The sequence below is a fragment of the Numenius arquata genome, chromosome 9, assembly GCF_964106895.1.
Source record: "Numenius arquata chromosome 9, bNumArq3.hap1.1, whole genome shotgun sequence".
Classification (NCBI taxonomy): Eukaryota; Metazoa; Chordata; class Aves; order Charadriiformes; family Scolopacidae; genus Numenius; species Numenius arquata.
Window position 1 is genome coordinate 60167641 of NC_133584.1, and position 20801 is coordinate 60188441.

The 20801-nt window shown below is 43.9% G+C and overlaps 1 protein-coding gene across 2 annotated transcripts in view; it reads left to right on the top strand.

Moving 5' to 3' along the window:
* FBXO16 (F-box protein 16) overlaps positions 1–20801 on the top strand; it is a 33177-nt gene that overhangs the window by 3202 nt on the left and 9174 nt on the right. The window contains exons 2-7 of one of the 2 annotated variants that reach the window (XM_074153778.1): positions 1052–1214; positions 3360–3511; positions 8448–8483; positions 15970–16176; positions 17732–17896; positions 18672–18877. In XM_074153778.1, the coding sequence (XP_074009879.1) occupies positions 3416–3511; positions 8448–8483; positions 15970–16176; positions 17732–17896; positions 18672–18877 (710 nt within the window). In that variant the 5' untranslated portion in view covers positions 1052–1214; positions 3360–3415. Of the gene's footprint in view, positions 1–1051; positions 1215–3359; positions 3512–8447; positions 8484–15969; positions 16177–17731; positions 17897–18671; positions 18878–20801 lie in introns of those variants that run through there. The other variant, XM_074153779.1, reaches the window with a different exon arrangement.

The window sequence follows — 20801 nt, forward strand, 5'->3', positions numbered from 1 at the left end:
ATTGTCGATAGAATAATTTACAATAAAAATTACTTTCCTGTCTGAGCTTGAGATTGATTCCGTTAAATTCTGTTTATTTGCAACTGAACTCCTCGATTCTGACATTGCCGTCACATGGATCAATGTGATTAGGCTCTTTCTCTGCAAAAATGCATCCTTAAACCTCTGAGTGCACCGGGCTCTGTTGAACCACAAAGGCTTACTGTTAGAGAGATGTGGTCAAAAACATTAATAAAGCGGGTCTGCTCTTAAAGGACTTGTTTTGAGTATGGTTTGCACAAACCTCTGGAATGCCATCCCAGAGGGTTAAGCGGAGATTAACCCAGCTAAAGGAAATGATTCCAATGTCCTTAGTTAATATGATATGATCATTATGTGTTGTTAATCTTTCTTAAATGCAATCACATTTCTTTAAACCCAGGGCTTGACCCAACTTGTACTGATATCAGTGAAAGTATTTCCATTGGCTTCAGCAGGATTTTGAGCAGTCTTAAAATTATCTTGCTGTTAGACAACGCCATTCGTCGTTCCTGCCCCGGGAAATTAATGTATGTCTTCTTCATACATCTCAAAAAGCACAAATTTCTTGGATCTCCACTCACTATATCCTTTCATTCAAACTGTGAACCATTTCTAGGTACTCTCTGGCAGCATTAACTCAGGCAGTTTTGCTCTTTTTTAATATTTGTGCTCTGCCAGGCTCACCTGCTCTCTGCAAACCGTGTACGATAACTGCTTTGAAACAGCTGGAGATCTCTGACCAACTTGGCGTAAAGTTAATCAAACACAACCAGTTTGAAAACACTGTATATACTCCTAAAACTCGGTCTTTCCCCCAAATCTCTTTTGCACTGATATTTATTATGCCTGCCACCTGCTCCTGCATTGCCTTTTTATTTTTCCTAGGAGAAAGATATTAGATATTTTTTTAGCGTCATGTGTCAATAGCTTTTCTTCTCTGGGTAGTGAACCAGCATTTTCCTTATATATATTTAAAGCTTGATTTCTGGTTAACCTCATCCTGCTTCTCTTGCTGGTTGAATGTTTTCAGATCAGCCGAGCTTGATGAATTTCATCCCAGGATACGTGAAGAACAAGCTGGAGCAATCTCTGGAATGTTATTCTGGGCAACCAAGGGAAACACGTGCTCTGAAGTGACACTGCACAGTCCTGACTTCACCAAAGAATTCATCCCGTAAACGTGTGCCGCTGAGGTTGGAATTGGGGTTGCCTCCCTCCCCTCATCGCGATTTTGAGTGTAGCTGCGGGGGTGAGGAGCAGAGGGGAGGGTGGTGTGTGACTGTGCTAGCAAAGGGGCAGCGAGGGAGGGATGGTAGCCTGGCGCATCACGTACAAAGTTAAAATATGTAATATGCCCACCTTTTTGCCTGATGCAGCCCTGTTTACACATTGTGCTCAAACATCAAGTGCAATTCAGGTGGTTTTATGGCATATGACTTCTGCTGTGAGCCATATTTTTAGGACCACAAGAGGGTCTGGAGGCGTGACTGTCTCTCTGGGCTATTAGCTGTTAACACACCAGCTTGTGGATGTGCTCTGTGAACGCAGCTCCTCCAGCCCCAAGAAACCAGTGTCTGCGTAGGGAAACTGGAACATGAATCCAGGGCTGGGAGTGTGCTCCAGTGACAACTGATGGTTTTGTGACTAATGGAGAAGGTTGTCCCTGAAAAACAGGACATGGTTGCCTGAACCTGTTTTTTTGGCAGTGGAGCGGTTTCTGTACCTTGTAATGTTGTATTTCTGTGCATTGGAAAGGGCAGGGGCCTTGCATAAAAACAAAACAAAACAAAACAACCCAGTAAGCGATCCCATCATAACGCATATCCCAAGTGCACCTACTCAGTTGCACAAGAAGCCTCCAACATTGGCCAACTACAGGATGTGAGGCTTTGAAAGCTTAGGAATTCTTTTAGCTTTCAGTGGCTCCTCTGTGGGAAGTTAAAATTTCAGTGTGCAGACAATAAGTTATTTAAAGATCTTTTGCAAAAAAAAAAAAGAGAAAAAGATCTCAGACTCTTGTAATGAACTTATTTCCTAACCACAGACCATCACCAGATACAGAGAGCAAGATATAACAGATTTTTCTTTTTTTTTTTTTCTTTATACTTCTTTGATTCCATAGTAACTTAGGAAAGAAAGGGAGGAAAAACGAATCAAAAAAGGTGATGTGCCCAGACAGATCCTGCAGTGGGTTTTGAAGATTAGTCTTCCATTGATATAAACAGGAATTTTGTCCGGGTAAGGAACGGGGGACTGGGCTTTCATGCCAGAGCTGTAGTAGCTGGAAAGGTCCATTTTCTGGGTGGTTTTTGAGGTGCTTGGGTTCAGGGTAAGCTGACAAACAATTCAGAGTTACTTAGTGGAGTTGCCTTTTCTTTTGTTCCCAAAGTCCTATTATTCATCTTGCCGCCGTGAAGCTTTAAAGCAATCTGAAATGTTTACAGAAAAATTGCCTTATAACTATATGCAGGGAACTGAGATATTTTTTAATGTGGTAAAGAAATTACTTGGTTTTAAGGCTGCTGTAGCTTAAGCCTCCAGTCTGGAAACTGGATGCCTGGGGTAAGCAATGACACTATCCTGCTGAATCCAGCTGCGGGATACAAGATGAAGGAAAAAAGGCTTTTGCTATGTTTGGGAAAAAAACTTGATGAAGGAATGGCTTTGTCTGAACGTGGTCCAGTTATTTGATGTCACAAAAGGGAAAGGAAAATTTTGTGAAATGTCCTGTTTACTTCACACAGGAATTTTTGTTTAAAAGAGCAGCAGAGTCAGTCCAGACCATCAAAACCAATCTGCCTCACACAGGACCATGAGAGATTTCAGTCAATTCTGAACCATTTGGATTTCATTCTTTCAGTTAAGTGTTATAGAAACAAACTGGCCCTTTGAGACTTGGCATTATATACCCATCAAAATCAGTAAAAACCTTGCTCGTGTCACTTAAGTTGATGCACAAGTTATCTGCAATCTTTAGTGCCAACAACAGGAAAAAGAAGTTTTGTGAACTTTCTAGCTTGCTGCAAATACCCTGTTGTGGTTGTTCATGCAGCAAAAATCAAAGGCATATTCAATAACAATTGTGATGGGAAAGGCTTGCTTAATTCTTAAGTATTTATATCACATTAGCGCACCAGGGTTCCATCAGAAAATCTGGCCTTTCCTGTTACTGTGGGTACATAAAATAAAAGGCCTTACCCTAACTGACTTTCAGCTAATTTTACTTGTATAATTGCTATGCTATGAAATCCTTGGATTCCTCCTTAAAATTATTTGCTTTTCACTAACATACTGTGAGGGAGTAGCACAGAGATAACGTTGGTCTTTGTTCTGTTCAGTTGTTGTAGCCACTAGTGCTGAGAAGACACCAGAGGACCCACCACCTCCCCTATCTATGGCATTTGCACCTCCTAGAAACATGGATGGCCTCAAGCTACAGACCAAGATGAGCACATGGACTCCACTGAACAATCAACTCATGAATGACAAGGCGAGTTCCATGCAAATAAGTCGAATTCATAGAATTACAGAATTGTTGAGGTTGGAAGGGACTTCTGGAGACCATCTAGTCCAACCCCTCAAGGCAAAGTCAGCTGGAGCATTTGCTCAGGATGTTGTCCAGTCGGTTTTTTGAATATTCTCAAATCCCAAGACAAATTCTCAGGTTCATTTCACAAATTCTCAAGTCCTAGAAAAATTTAACTTTTGTTTTTGCCTGTGTAGGTCATGAGTCAAAGATTTTGTAAAAATTGAAAAACTGAAAGTTCCAATATACATCGTTTAAAGCATACGAGTATTTAGTTCAAGTATTGGTATTTACCACATCAGTTGTTTTTAAACAGCAACAAAAAATGTTTATTCAATGATTTGTGAAAGTCGCCACATTATTCTTTTTTTCCTGCTCCAGAAGACTTTAATTTAACTCCAGAGCAAACGGAGTGTCAGGGTAGGTTTCCGAGTGGCCTATGTACTCCATCTCTTGTAGAAAAGACTCAGAACCCATGATCTGGCCTCTCTGCTAAGCCTGGCAGTGACGAGCTTGATATTTTGGAAGCTGAAGTGATTCATTTAATTTATAAATAACGAGATGCGTTTCCTGACCTCCCACTCTGTATACTATATCTGGGATCTGCTAACATAACTGAGGGGGTTTTGGCTCATGTATCACCATGTTCCTCCCTCAGAATTCAGTTTAAATTTCTGGTGATGATTCACAGAATTGAATCCAGAGTGGGCCATTGCATCACGTAGTCTGGCTTCCTGGATTTCTTGGGCCCTCTTGTTTCTCACAGTTCTCCCAGTCTTCATCTCAGGAACTAGAATTTGGCTAAAATATATCTTCCATGAAGGTATCCAGACTTCCTTTGGGGTTATAAAAAATGAAAAGTTCGTCGCTTCCCTGATAATTTTCTCATGATTAATCCCCTATACCATGAAAAGATGAAACCTTGTCTCCTGTCTGAAATACCTCTAGCATTAGCTTCCATCATTTAAATCTTCCCCTGTTAGCTTATTAAACTCTTCTGTAACCAGTAGCTTTTCCTTGTAGAAGGACTTTTACCCTACTTCAAGCCAACGCTTGAACTTTTTTTGATAAACTAAACAGATGGAGCTCTTTGAAGTCCTTTCAATCTGGCATATTCTCCAGCCTTTGAATCATTTTAATGTCTGTTTCCTTACGCTCTTTAAAACATATTTGTACAGATGCACATCACTCTGCAATAAAGTATGATCTAACTAGAAATAAGTATGTGGGTAAAACCACCCTTTCCCACCTTCTTACTGCTCTGCTCTTCAGGCAGTCTCATGTTGCGTTGGGCTGCAGAAAAACTTTTAGGAGCTCATATTGGATTCTTGTCTTTTGTAAAAATACAAAACGATGTTTTATTTCAAAATTCAACCCTTAATGATGTTCCAGGTAAGAAAGAACTTAGTGTAATCTCCCAGACCTGTGCTCAGCGATGTACTTGTCAGTAGTACAGGCCATGAGGGGCAGGAGTGGTGAGAATTCAGAGCTGATCCAAGGCAGAAGTGTTTAAGCTCCACCTAAAGCTTTTTTAGGAGCAGACCCAAGAACAGTTAGTAGCATAAATTTGCTACCTGTCTACTTTTGGGTAATCCTGGGGGTACTCCATTAGGAGTTCCTGTAGATTTCCCTGGATTTTCAAATATGTTTAAGAGAACACTCATCTGCATTGTTGGTAAGACCCAGCTCTCTCCTACCTATTGTACATCCTGGGTCCTGCTGCCTCCATCTGTGGTTTTCTGCCCTTACAGCAGGTGTTAGAGCAGAAAAGACTATCTAGGGTGTTACTACTGAGACAAGGCCAGTCATGATTGTTATGAGAAGCTCAACATGAGCCGGTAATGTGCACTGGCAGCCCAGAAAGCCAACCGCATCCTGGGCTGCATCAAGAGAAGTGTGGCCAGCAGGTCGCAGGAGGTGATTCTGCCCCTCTACTCTGCGCTCGTGAGACCCCATCTGGAATACTGTGTCCTGGAGTACTGAGCTTTGGAGTCCTCAACACAGGAAGGACATGGGCCTGTTGGAACAGGTCCAGCAGAGGGCCACGAAGATGATCAGAGGGATGGAGCACCTCTCCTATGAGGACAGGCTGAGAGAGCTGGGGTTGTTCAGCCTGGAGAAGAGAAGGCTCCGGGGAGACCTCATAGCAGCCTGCCAATATCTGAAGGGAGCCTACAGGAGAGCCAGAGAGGGACTCTTTGTCAGGAAATGTAGTGACAGGACAAGGGGTAATGGTTTTAGATTGGAAGAGGGGAGATTAAGATTAGATATTAGGAGGAAATTCTTTACAGTGAGGGTGGTGAAGCACTGGAACAGGTTGCCCAGGGAAGTTGTGGATGCCCCATCCCTGGAAGTATTTAAGGCCAGGCTGGATGGGGCTTTGAGCAACCTGCTCTAGTGGAGGTGTCCCTGCCCATGGCAGGGGGGTTGGAACTCGATGATCTTTAAGGTCCCTTCCAACTCTAACCATTCTATGATTCTATTCTATGATTCTAAAGCCAGGATCACCATCAGGGACAGCCCAAAGTCAAGAAATCAGAATTGGGAAACCTCAAATTATGCAGCATTCATGGTCAGAAAACCAGAGGTGGAGTCTAAGCTATGCCAAAGTTGTGCTACAGCTAAGGATGGAGTGAAGGCAAGAGACAGGACAGTCTGCTTGCCCACAGCGAAACTGGACAGACTTCAGCATCAGTCCTGCTAAGGAAGGACTGGAAGTCAGGAGATGATTTGCCTTCTGCTGGGCAGTGATTCAGTCATGGGGTTGAAGAGCCCCCAGTAGCATTTGCAGCAAGGGCTGGAGGATTTTGCCAGGCAGCCTTGAACTTGAGCTTATTTACAACTACCTGAAGGCATGGATATGAGATCGCAGGTCTCAAGAGCAACCTAGGCCTCAGGCTGCGTCCAAAGCCAGCCACCTTAGGTACAACTCCAAGGCCTTGGAGGAGAGGACAGTAAACACGGGCTTGATTAAGGCAGTGGATGATTATACCAATTTTGGGTCATTCTGTTGCTAATTAATGCTTCCAAGTGCCTGGAGTAGGCAGAACTTTCTGACAGAGTTGGCTCAGATGTATCTCCAAGAATGCTGAGAGCAAATACGTGTCTTTCTTTGATCAAAGACCATTAACATTGCTTTCAGTTATATAAATATATCCCTGCTTCATTTGAATTATCCAACCCCAAACTTAGATCTTTGACTATTCATCACTTGCTTGTGGCAAATCCTTTTCCAAGTTCAGCTTGTTAGGGTTTGTTTTGTTTTTTTTTTTTCACTTTGCCAAGTGTCCCACAAGCAAATAAAGCAAATAATAACTGTCGACATACAAATAAAAGAAATGTCATTTTCCACCCCTTGCGAGAGACACTCCTGCTGAGAGAGACAGAACTAACACTGTCAACTGCAGTACCAGACATCAGCACTGATAATGTCTTTCTCTGCAGGAACCTTCTTCGCAGGCTGTCATAGCAATAACATGTTTGGAGTTCATAATGATCAAGCGTGTTTTCCTTGTTGTGGTTAATAGCTGTTTTTATGTGCAGTTATAAGCTGGGCTTTTTCTTCTTTGATCTGTCTTCCGGAAAAATCCTCTACAGCATTTCCTCACTTCCCAGGTCACAATCCTGAGTACAGAAGGCAGTTTTGTGGTAGTGGGAAGCCACGTGCTAGCGCTTTCAGGTCTAGCTCCCTATGGATAAAGGTCAACATCATAAATCCTCCACTGTGTTTTGATACTGATCATCCTTCTTGTTAGCTGTCACTGTGAAATGGCCAGGGAACAAAGTCTCTTACTCCTGATGGTCTTGCTGCGTTGAGATTGAAGTCATTGCCCAGGCTGTATGATAGTTGTATCCGTTCTAGGAGCTTTCACACACAATGTCTCCAACTCAGGAAAAACTGAAATTTCTAAAATGAAGAGATGAGAAGCCCAGTTTCTGGTCTCACTGAATCATGTGAGATGCATCACAGTATGCCCAAGAGAGTAGAGCACTATGGCAGCACATCGTGTGTGCAGTAGCTGCAAAGAAGAAGGTCTGCAGAGCTGTCCTTCACAGTCGTGCATACATAGCCCTTGAACTTTAGGGATTCTTCTTCAGTGAAAGGAACGTTTCACAGGAACCAGCCTGTAGAACTGAAGAAGATCAGAAAGGGGCATTCCTCAGACAACTGGAAGAAGCCTCATGTTCACGGGCCTTGGTCCTCATGGGGAGCTTTAACCACCCTGATATCTGCTGGAAGGGCAACACAGCAGGGCACATGCAATCCAGGAGGTTTCAGGGGTGCATTGACAATAAATTCCTGGCACAGGTCATCGAGGACTCAGTAAGAAAGACATGGACTTACTGGAGCAAAGCCACTACAAGGCTGGAAAAATTATTAAGGAATTGGAGAATTTGATGTATAGGGAAGGGTTGAGACATGTGTGGTTGTTCAGCCTAGAGAAGAGAGGCTCACAGAGGACCTTATCAATGTGTATAGATACATGATGGGAGGGGTTAAAGAAAACAGAGACGGACTCTTCTTGGTGGCGTCCAGTGAAAAGACAAGAGGCGATAGCCACAAATTGAAATACAAGAAATTCCATTTAAACATAAGAAAAAACTTTCTTGCTGTGAGGGTGGTCACACACTGTAAGGAGCTGCCACAGAGGTTGTGGAGTCTCCATCCAAGGAGGTATTCAAAACCCATCTGGATGTGGCCCTGGGCAACATGCTTTAGTTGACCCTAGCAGGGAGTTTGGACTAAAAGATCTCCACAGCTTCCTTCCAAACTCTTCTAGTCAGTGATTTTGTTTATATTTTGTAGGTTACATAGACTGTTTTTCAAGCTGCATTTTTCTTAGGAGATATTGAATCCCCTTTAAGTATTCAGTTTTATTTGTATGTGTATCTTTTGTAGGTATTTGAAGAAAGAAGAGCCCTACTTGGAAAATGGGTAAACTTTTCCCCTTAAATATATATTTAAATACAGCTAGATTTCCGAACTGATCAAGAGATTACTGTAACGGGAATGTAAAGCATAGGAAAAGGGGTTTTTGGAAAAGTGGTTTTGGAAAAGGAGTTCATTTTCCTGATGCAGATGTGAAAGTGAGTGAGCTGTAACTGCTTTACTTTTGAGGAAGGTAAAGGTGTGAATTCCCTCAGTGTCCACATTCTGTAAGTTCTGAACTTGGGAAATTATATTCCATCATCAGAATGATCCAAAATGGGATAAGAAGCCGTGGGAAAAGTCTTGTGAAGTCTTCAAAGAAGCTACTGGATGTTTAGGTATTGCCAGTGCCTGCTAGCAGGCCTTTGAAACTAGTAATAAATAGGGTGTTATCTACCGAGCACACACAGGTGCTGTAATCATTGAGCACCTCACAATCTCTTACTGTCTTTATCTTCCCAGCTCCCACATGAGACAGGGAAGTGCTGTCACCCTGTTTTGCAGATGAAAAAATGAGGCACGGAAAGACATGAGACAGGATTTTTCTCCCCCAACCACAAATGACTGCAAGTTAGACATTCGGGATGGGGTTTCTCTGGTGACTGTGTCTGAAACAATATTTAAGCCCGGCTGGTTTGATCATCGCAGGCTTCTTGTACAGTCAACAGAGAGAAAGGGGTACTTCCAGAGGGTAATTCATCTCATTTAATGTAGGATTAAAGAACAGCTCTCTAGAGATGCCTTTTTCTTTCTGTAGCCTGTGAAGGGAGTCATAGCTGGCTGCTGGAAAGGAATGAAACTCTAATGGACCTGCCCAGGAAGCTGATGGCGGAGCACACAATGGCATAAGATTTGCCCTAGTCCTAAGCTCACCCCTTAAATATCGTATTGTGCCTTCTCTTCTGTAAGGCAAAATCCATTTACAGGCCATTACGGGAAAGCAGCCATAATCTGCTCTGTCTCCTGCGCAAACAGGAATACAGACTCAGGGACTTCATTGCAATAAATGAGTGAATTCACCTGAATGTATTAATGTGAGCCCTCTGCACATCTTTATAAACAGAACCAAAGAACCAGCTACGTGGTCACATAAGTACACAAACTAAACGGAACTATAGAAATGATGCTTCTTATCAGCACTCTTTGATAAAGTGCCTTTGCACAGTAACTGTATTTGAACCATGATGCTTATTATTTATGCGTAACAGGTCACTCATGGAAATTTTTTGCATATGAACTGGCCTTTACAGGCAAGCTCATAGGGATTGTTCATCTTTATATGAAATATGCTTTCTATAACTTGTTGACATGCATGCATTTTGATAATAAGGAATTTCATGGACACTAAGAAAACATAATGATTGAGTGCTATTGTTCAAAAACTGCCTTTTAGCGGGATAGTCAGGAACTGACAGACCTAAAACCTGCCCCTTGAAAATTACTGGGTGTTTTAAAATGCCCATGGGATATACCATGGCAAAAGGGCAAAAATGTTTTCATTAGAACCCCCACTGAAAGAGGCCAAATCTGGAAACAGCCTTCCTCCAAACACACGTAAGAGTGCTGAATCATCTTCTGAGAGGTTAAATTTCTGACCCTTCATATGGCAGTAGATCAGTAGCTCTCATCACGCTCCTCAGAGCTAATTCTCCTTGCGCTTCTGTCATCCATCATACCAATGAAAAGGGTGCAGAAAGCACAAAAGCTGCTCTTAACTTCCTTCAAAGCCTGTGGCTTTATACTATGTGGTATATAAAGCCTGGAGCACTTTGAGTTTGGGAGAAACCGTGTCAAGAAATCACGGTGCTTTTGGCAGGACTTTTTACGTCGATTCACATGACCCTCCCATAGCGCTCTCAGAAAGTACGGACTAGATGAAACTGCTGAAGAGGGAGGTTGTGTGGCTGGGAACCCATATTCAGTGTAGTTGTAAATGCTTTATTAGGAAATTGCGCGGCTGAAGTCTGTCCTAAGTCCAGAATTGTTAAGCATTTTCAGTAATATCTGGATGATGGAATGGGTAATATGCTTATCTGCAGATGATACCAGGCTTGGAGAGATTTAATGAACTTCAGAGATAAGAAATCAGAATGAAATGATCCTGTGGTTTAATAAGGACAAGGGAAAAGTGCTGCATGTAAAAATGACATTTACAAAAATTGCAGATCTGAGAAAACCCAAGCAGGCAGCAATTCTGCATAAAAAATTGCTGGGAATTATGGTGGGTCACAAACTGAATATAAGCTGACAGTGTCTCATAATGGTAATAAAGGGAACTATCCCAAAGGACTATCTGAAAGGCAGCGCCGTTCTGGTCCCTACATTTTGAGAAAGCTGAGGACCAATTGGAGATACTTCTGAGAACAAGTCGTATGTGAGAACAGTCTTGGGTCCAGAAAATATGAAAAAAATCCCTTTACTGTAGGGAAAATGGAGAAGAGACTTAACATCTTTCCAATGACACACAAAAGATACCGGAAAAAGAGGAAGGGAATGATCTGATCTCTGCGTTCACAATAGATAGGACGAGAAATCATGGTCCTGAACTGCAATGATGGAAACACAATTTAAACACCAGCAAAATCCGATGCTACAGATAATCCACTGCTGGAATAGCTTGCCTGAGGGATAGGGGTGGAATCTCCATCACTGCAGTCTTTTGAGAACAGGTCAGACAAACACGTGTCAGGGATGGTTTAGGGAGAGTGGATCCAGCCTTGCAGCAGGAGATGAATCTGCTCAGTGTTTCTCAACCTTTTTCCATTGAAGGACCATCCACCAGGTTGCCTTGAGTAGCATTGCCACAGTGCTTTACAGCCAAATAAAAAGGAGATTAAACTTTGGATGGATAAACTTTGTTTATTTTATTCTTTCTGATTTTACTTGCCTGATGCAGGGACTATGCGTGGGTGCTTTCATTTAGTTATTTTTTTGCAATTTTGTCACAGAACATCTTTGATGGCTCCCAGGCTGTTGTGGTCCATAAAACACAGGTTGAGAAACAATGAACAACTGACCTGAAGGGATTTCATTTCTCTGTTTCTGCACTCCTGGGTAGCCCTGAAGGGCACGGGCCTGGCTGTGCTGTCACCTGCAGTATCCAAGGTCGGCGTTGGGACCCTCGACAATTTTTTGGCTGTCTCGGATTGCATTCAGCTCCACCAAGTATTATGGCTTGTTCCCATGCACGAGAATTTGCTGGCTTCGATCCTGCTGGGGACGTTTGCAATGAATTTCCTTCACACCAGCTCCTTTACCCAGGAGTTATATATTATAATACTATCCAGATAGATAGAAAGGAGAAATTACGCTGCTATCTCTCAGTTGAAACTCTTCTGATGGTTAAACTGTGAAAGGATTAACATCTCTCTGTTAATTTTTCTGTTTTATTCTAGTTGCTTTTATTCTGCATTGCACCCAGGGCAGGTGCCTTGACGTGCTGCCTCTCAGCCTCCCTGTCTGCTGTCTTCTGCAAGCCAAAAATTCCTCCCATTAATTTAAAAAGCATAAAAGCATTTTGCTCTGCCTTAATGCTCATTGCCATCATGCTGACACCCAGGTTAATGTGTTGACAATGAAGCTGGGGTTGTACTTGTAGATTAAGACACTTCAGCGTCGGTGTCTCCGGGTGATGTGAGCCTCTCAGCTTCCGTTATAGCCAAATGAGATGTAGACAAGTCAGGGGAGCACAGGCAGTGATTCAGCTCGCCCTGTGGGCTACATCTTCTGCTGGGAATTTATACAGCACGGCTGAGTGTTCCCAGGTACTGGAACTTGCTCATCCACACTGTGAAATTGTTAGCACGCTTCCTGGCACGATTTTGGCTTTCTTGCTGACAAGAAGCAGCTTGACAGCAGATATGTTTAGCATTTTGTGGGGTGGACTAGTATCTCTTATGGATACCAGGTGTCTGTCTACTTCATCCCTTTTCTTTTCACCCAGACCCCAGGTCTCCAACAAATCCCTTCATCAGGACCAGGAGAAGAAGGCTGGGGAGGGAGGGGGGAATTGCTTCTGCCTGGGTGAATGATCTCCATCTACTTGCAAGCCCTTCTATAAAAGAGCTTGGTTGCTGAACGAATTGGGTCCTACGTTTGCAGAGCACAGGGATGCCTGCGTGTGATTGTAACCCTGTGAATTCATGGAGCCCCTCTGCTGGGAGGACAGGCTGAGAGAGTTGGGGGGGTTCAGCCTGGAGAAGAGAAGGCTCCAGGGAGACCTTGGAGCCCCTTCCAGTCCCTCAAGGGGCTCCAGGAAAGCTGGGGAGGGACTCTTGATCAGGGCGGGGAGCCATAGGATGAGGGAGAATGGGTTTAAACTGAAAGAGGGGAGATTTAGGAATAGAGAGGAAGACATTTAGGAATAGAGAGGAAGACATTTTTCATAATGAGGGTGGTGAGAGCCTGGCCCAGGTTGCCCAGAGAAGCTGTGGCTGCCCCATCCCTGGAGGGGTTCAAGGCCAGGTTGGAGGGGGCTTTGAGCAACCTGGTCTGGTGGGAGGTGTCCCTGCCCAGGGCAGGGGGGTTGGAACTGGATGATCTTTAAGGTCCCTTCCAACCCAAACAAGTTTATGATTTTATGATTCTGTGATTCTGTGATATGCTGGTTTGGAGATGAGGATTACACCCCATTTCAGTGGCTGGTTCAAGTCAGTGAAAGAGCCTGTCTCCTACAGCGAGAGGGGCCTCTGGGTTAAGCGTCAGAGCCTCTCTGCTTTGGCCCTGAAGTCCTGGGCTCTCCCCTTAGTGTCAGGCTGCATTATTTGTGTGTGTGCACTCATGGATTAATTGTAAACCGATCGCAGAAGCGGGGACTGAGCACTCTGCATCGCCAGCGTAGCCTTATGTCACGCAGTCCCGGGGGAGACATTGTTCCCCAGGGCTCCGGGGAAAGGCACAGAAAAGGAAAAAAAAAAAAAAAAAAATGTTCCTGGCTTGGGCTAGAGAAGGTGCAGCACCTTGAAATGGGGAATCTGGTCCAACTGGTTGGGTTGCTGTAATCAGATGCGAGGGGAGGAACTGCGGAGAAAGGCAGCCAAATGTAGGATGGGGACATGCTTGTTAATACTGGAAAAGAGACAAATTATGCCTACTTAACTACTTGGCTGCTGCTGAATGCAGCGGAGAAGAAGCTGTGTGTTCCCATGCTCCTGAGTGCGTGGCGCTGATTTAAATGGAGTTTCCCTCGCAGTGTAAGCACAGGCTGAGGATGCTGGAAGAAATCGCTTTGTTGCAAAACCCGTGTCAGAATGGGAAGAGTTAAATAGGAGCAAATATTCTGTCTCCTCGAAAGAGAAGCGAGATTTGCTTTGATTAGTTCACTTGATCTTTGGTGAGGAAGAGAGTAAGCCAGATACCCCCTTGTCTCTGGAACATGTGGGAGAAATTTATCTTTGCAAATTGGTGATTGTGGATTGTTTTAATGAGAAGAGGATGTAGCTGTGCTCATGAATGGGGAGTCTGTGCAGCAGAAGCTTTGCCCCCTCACCATGTGCCGGAGAAAGCCTTTCCAAAGCCTTTCCTACAGAGCTGCGGGTGAGAAGGGGACGGGCAGAACCTCCTCTGCCCCCTCTGCTGCGCCTTGGTCTGATTTTATTCTTGTTTCTAAGCCTCACATCCAAAGGTCCTGCTGCAGTTTCCCCTTAGTACTCTGCTAAAAATCGTTAGAGGTGGAAGTAATATGCAAAGCAGGGATGGGAGGGAAAGGGTGTATCCCTTAATTCCCTGTCTGTGTCTGAAAAGGCATGGACATTTGGGAGCTTTCTTCTATTTGGCCTTTTGTCTCTGGGATCTCAGGAATGCCAATTCCACCCTTTCTTCTTGCTGACCTTCTTGAAGGTCTTGCACAGGTGTTTGCAAGAAGGAGTAGAGCTATTTGCTTCTTAGAGTTTATTCTCCAGTGCTGGAATTAAATACATCCTAGTGAAAATAAAGAAATAAATAAAGGGTTCTTTAAAATAGTCTGGAAATAAATTACTTCTCAATTACCTTACATCACAGTATATTTTAAACTCTTATTCTGCCAGTCCTCCACTTGACCACAGATGTTTTAGAAAAAAAAAAAAAGTACCTGAATTTCTAGTGTATATTGTTCTGAAAGGGAAAGGAAAGGACATTGGACATTAAATCATTTATCCATGATTTTAAAAATATTGAAAGAACTGCAAGTTTTTTCTTATTATTTTTAATTTTTGGAGGTCATGTTTAACTAAGGAGTTCAACTACCCCTGAGATTAAATGCAGAAACTGATGTGCTGTGATTTGACCTGTGGAGAGCAAGTTGTCAGCTGTGGAAAGCTGGCTTCAGGAAATAATCTTGGGAAAGCAGAGTGTGCATTTTGGGGATGGCCAAGGCGTGAGAAAGAAACAAACAGGGAAAAGCAGCGTTCCCCAAACAGGGGAATTCCCCAAACACTTCAGTTTTCCCTTTGAAAAGGAGGTGGGTTTGGGTCCCGGCTGCTTTTGCTGTGCTGTGAAGGAGGATGAAGGAGGAATTCTCAGAAATTCGGATTTCAGGCCCAGCAAGCCACCTTTAACCGTGCGGTTCCCACCAGGGATTCCTGCTGGTCCTGCCCGTGGTCGCCGTGGTCCCCTGACATTTCCTCCCTCCTGGCATTCCGAGCTGCCCTCCCAGCCAGGACTGCTCTTGCCGGTTTTGAGACAGATTGCGCCGATTGTGGCGATGAGGTCAGTCTCCTCCCAGGAGATTCCTGCTGACAGGGCCCTTTCCATCCTCTCCTCTCAACACAAGTTAAACACCAGCAACCACCACCGGTGCTCCCACCCTGTTTACACAGCTCTGCCCCACTCCACTCAACACAGCCTTGTTGTTGCCGTCGTAGCAAAGCGATACGTGCTTGTGTGGTTACCTCAGTGCTCGTTTCTTCCCACAACCGCTTTAATTCTCCTCTTTAGATACCTGTCACCAGCACAGAAATGCTGTGAAAAACCTTTGTTCCTGTGCTGCCAAATTTGTGCTGCAGATTTTCCTTCTGAGACATGAGTTTCTCTTTACTCCTCTTCTCCGTAGCAGGGATTCCTCTCCGATGCAGTGGGATTGTGAGAGTAAACGCTTTCTATATTGTGAGGCACTCAAATATTGCAGTAGTGGGGGCCATATAAGTGTCAGGAGAGGAAGAAGCAGTGAACTTGTTGTTATTTGGGACCTGATCCTGTAAACACATCTGAGTCTCCTCCTTCCCATGAGTGAAGCCAAGTCTCAGAACTCATCCCAGGAGCAAAGAGTCTTGTGAGCATGAGTGTGTCCTGGACTAGGCCATCCTGGATCCTTTGAGGATTATAAATCATATGTTACGAGGCTTCAGAGTTTCTTTTAATGTAGCCTCTCCATTTGTTCCCAGTTCCTACGTGCTTTGCTCTCGAATGAGTCACCAGAACCTGCTGCTTATGCATTTTCCCTTGCCTTAAATGTCTGCTTTATTTTAAGAAGCTGAATCTCCGGTTCCTCAAAACCTGAAACTCCTTTTTTCAGTTTGACAAGTGGACAGATGGTCAGAGGCGGAGGATCCTGGTGGACCTGTTGGAACGCTGCTCCTTGTCACAGCAGAAATTCTGTGCCAAGCAGCTACAGGATCGAGTCCCCACCGAAGCTCTAGATTTTACCACAAGGCTCCCTAGAGTCCTGTCTTTATACATCTTTTCCTTCCTGGACCCACGGAGCCTCTGTCGATGTGCACAGGTAAAAAAGCCAACACATCCCTAAGGTTCAGAAAATGGGGTCAAACTAGTTAAAAAAAAGGGAGCAGCGCTATTTTTCAGCAAAGACAGTGTTCTTCATGGTGCAAAGATGTCTTCTGACTTGGCAGCTGGCTGCCAAACGCATCGTGACACTTATATGAGCCCGAGTGCAGGCACTTCCACGCATCCTAAATGAAGCCAGATTGGCCAGGATTTACAAAAGTGATGAGTAATTTTAGATGCTCAGCTCTAAGGCATTTAACACGTGGCACTTTACAAGCCTGATTCTTCCCAAGAAGGAGGCCCGGTACTTTCTGAAAATCACGTTCTTTTAAAATACCTCGCACTGTGTGCAGAATCATTAATTGCTTTGAAAAATATTGGCTAGTGTTAGTTGTAAAAAACTGCACACGATGCTTTAAGAAAACCAGATCCTTTAAAATGCTTGATGTTAAAGTGTTGGATGTGGAGAAGCAGAGAAGTTACAGATGTGCTTTTGAGCACGGTGGCTTGGGCTTCAGTCTGTTGAACGCAGTGGCTAAGACTCCAAAAATATGTTTCCAAGAGGTAAAGTGCTGTGAGGTGATGCCCCAAGTAGTTCTGAATGACTAAGTCGATACGGGTGACATTATTACTGCACTAACAGAGTCCTCCGTAGAATCCTACGAATATATTGAAATCTCAACCTGTTTAAAGCTTGCTCCAGTATCTTTCTCCAGCATGTCCTGTTTTGTGTGGATGCAGCTCACGCTATTCATTCACAGGCGAGGAGAAGACAGGTTAGGAAATAATTACTTAGAAAGAAAGGTCTTCCCAGTGCTACCGGACAGCTGCTGTTAGAAGCACGGCAGTGCCAAGAGATGATGTTTGTCCTTAAGCTGGAACAAGCGTTGCACACAAAGCGACCGTGATAGAGCACAACAGTAGGACACGAGTAGGAAGAAAACGCTCAGAATGAGTCTATCAGACTTGGGGAGTTTATTGCTGCTGGGTTTTCTCAGTGGAAACCAATAAAGGGTTTATTCCATCTACTATACTTGAGTAGAAGTGCAGGAAGTTGCCGCAGACAAGCTGAAATCTTTCCATAGGTCCACAGGACAAGAGGAAACGGCCTCAAGTTGTGCCAGGGGAGGTCTGGATTGGATATTAGGAACAATTTTTATGCTGAAAGGGTTATGAAGCATTGGAAGAGACTGCCCAGGGCAGTGGTGGAGTCACCATCCCTGGAGGTATTTAAAAGACATGTAGATGTGGTGCTTAGTGATGATGGTTGGACTCAACGATCTTAAAGGTCCCTTCCAACCTGGACAATTCTATGATTCTATGATTTTTGGAATATTTCACCCCGTGCTGGAGATCAGCTAACACTTAGACACTGAGCACGTCATGAAGGCCTCGAATGGTTTAAATGGTTTAATGAAAGGTTTAAATGGAGCATAAATAGTGCTGAAAAAATGTTAAAGGACATATGGAATTACATCCACAGCACAGAATTCTCTAGCTGCAATCTCGGATGCTTGAAACCCCAAAGTTTTCAACTTACTGGGCATTCACAGGTGAGCTGGTACTGGAAATACCTGTCTGAACTGGATCAGCTCTGGATGCTGAAATGCCTGCGTTTTGGCTGGTACATCAACTTCTCTCCAACCCCCTTTGAGCAAGGAATCTGGAAGAAACATTACATTGAGATGGTGAAAGAGCTGCATGTCACGAGACCAAAGGTACAGACCTACCACCGCTAGAGATGTTTGGGGCCAGTGGGATAACTGGGCTGGTCGGGTTCCTAATCCCTTTGCCTCTTTATCTTTCTGTAATCTCCCACTAGTAAAATGGAAGATACGTCATTTTAAATTAGGATCTAAACTCGTGTGTTGCCACATGTTCTGCTTTCCCATCATCCACCCCTGGTAGAGGGGAAGTGAAAATCTCACCGGTTATGGGAAGCAATCACCAAGGTCTCACTCTGCTGTGCTTTCAGGGTGTTCTGGAGTAATCCTCTACATTTCCCTCTCCAGCTCTCAAGGCTGGTGGAAAGGAAAAAAGCCCCCATTATGCCTGTTATAGCCCTTGGTGTTGTCTCTTTCTCTCTTCTTCAAAGGCCACAGGGCCGTTTTGGGGAGGTGGAGCATTACTCAGTAGCCGTTGCATTCTCCTGAGATTCATGCCTGGTTTGCGGGGCTGTGAGGGAGGGATTCTTCTGCCCTGAATTCAAAACTCAGCCCTCTAATTTTAAGCAAACTCCCCTGCAGGCTCTCTCTGTAGCCAATGAGGAGATGCCAAAGCATCTCAAAAGCAGTTCAGCTCAACTTAATACAGACTGGGACACGGGCAATGACATGCACTGTGGGGGTGACTATTTCTGTCCACTGACCATACTGGAGCCTGGAGAGACTAATTTTGAGTTATTACCCAATTCTTAGAAGTCTAAAGTTAGGTAAAATAAATCTCACTTTCATTATAGGCTAAAATTTATTTTCTTTTCTTCTCTCTTATTAGACTCCCTCAAAGGATGAGTTTGTAGTTATTGATGTGCAACCAGTAAGAAGCAATGACCCAGAGCCAAAACTTTTTGTGCTTGGAAGGAGGACAAACAAGGAGAAAAAAGAGCTCCCACCATGGCGTTCACCAGACAAGCATCCTACAGACACCATCCGATTCAACTACCTCAACAACTATAACCCCATCGAGCAGGCTAAGCAGGCGTAAGAGCTTGATCTCTTCTTCCCTTTTGCTTTTTCTGCGATGTAGGGTATATCTGTGTCCTCTGCGAGCTCCCTCTGCCTGTGCTGCAAGCTGCCTGGAAGCCCTAGAGCTCAGCAACCTGGTTGCAAACCCACTTTGCTGCTCTTTTGGCTTTTTTTTTTGATTAATCTTGGACCTATTGTAGTTGCAGCTGCACTACTTCGTGTCCTTTCAGCGCAAAGCATGGGCACAGCTTGTTAGTGGCTGCCTATAAAATAGGCTGTAACTCCTGGGGACGTTACACAGCTGTAATGGGAAGAATCAGGATGAGGGTTTGTTCAAGAGTTTTTAAATAAAGCTGCAAGGTTGAGAGGAATCTGCGGTTTTTGCACAGAAGAGGAAGAATTAATTAATTGTGATGAAATACAATTCTACCACTTCAAGGGTCTTCTGGCTGAAAAGAGATTTAGATGATTGAATAGGGGTGCAGGTGTAAGAGTATTTATGTACTATAGAACATTTAAGTAATTAGTAATATTTGTATCTACACAGCCTGGGACAGCAACAAAGAAAGGCGTTTCCACCCTGAACTATAGTTTTGCTCATCGAGTTGTGTTAGGACTGCCCCATGTTTTATTTTAACACATCTGGCAACAGATATTTTCAGAATCGTAGGTCTGTGGTCAAATTTCTGGGCATTAACAAGAATCAGTAGGAGCAATAGCAAAGACGTTGTGATAAGTCACCTGTGTGCAGTGTTTGGCTCATTTCTCGTTTAAGTCTCTGCTAATACCACCTCCCATTCTTCATGGGCTCGCAGCGGTTACCTCAGTTCAGCTGACATGCAGTAACTTATGAAACTGGTAACACCATCGTTAATCTGAGCCTGGCAAACGAGTAATGGATTTGCTTGGCTGTTGCCTGGTTCCTGTGCGAGTCCCTGAGAAAACGGACTGCAGAGGCTCTCATCCAACCGAAGGTGCGGAGAGGAGGAGATTCCTCTTCACTGTGCCAACAAAAACCTTGGGAACCCACTGAGCCACAATGAAGGTATCCAGATTGTACTTGAGGTAAATAACTGATAGAGCTGAGATTAGCCCTGTGCACAGGAACAATCAGTCCATGAATTACCCCAGCAGAGTGATTATTTGGCAAAGCAGTCGTGCACTCGTGGAGGCTCTTTCTCAATGTGATTAACTTTGCCGGACCCATCATTCCTTCGGTGTGTTCCACAAAATTCCCAGTGTCTGAGCAAAAGCCTTTTATGAATCATTTTTAAATCCGCGTCCCCTAGTCCCAGGATTAGAGCAGTATCCTTCAAAGAGCTTTCCAGTTTCCACCTCACCCTCTTTCTGTGGTACGTTTCCAAACTCTAGCACCATTTTGGGCAGAGTTCTTCGAGGCTTTTAACTAAACATTTTGACAAAATGCCTTTTGTTGCAAACGGATGCCCTGATAGTATTTTTCAGTTGTGCTAAATGTTTCTCTGTAGCGGCTCCCAAAGGTTTCTGTGACCTTTAGGGTTCCCTTGTGCTGGCCATGACCCAGTGTCAAACGTGGGACAAGCCGTATTTGAAAGGTTTAAAAGTTGCTTGTTCCAGCGTTGAGGTGTAGATGCAGCTGAAAACCAGATGCAAATGGTTCGGAGTTGCTAATGATACAGTAAGCACACTGACTGTTTTCCTCTCCTAAGTGAGATTTGAGCCTCTATCCATTTGTGCAATGGAGAATATTTTAATGCCTAATGTTCTAGCAAATCTGACATTTATCCGTAATTATAGAGGATTATTGCAAGGAGAGAAGTGAATTCTATGAGATTTGCTTGTTTATCAAGGATCTCCCTTTAATATCACTTAAGCTGAAAGTAATTGCTAGTGTGTAGTCTCATCTGTAATGATTATTCAGCAACACAGGTGTGTATTTCAGGTGCTGACCCAGCTTCTC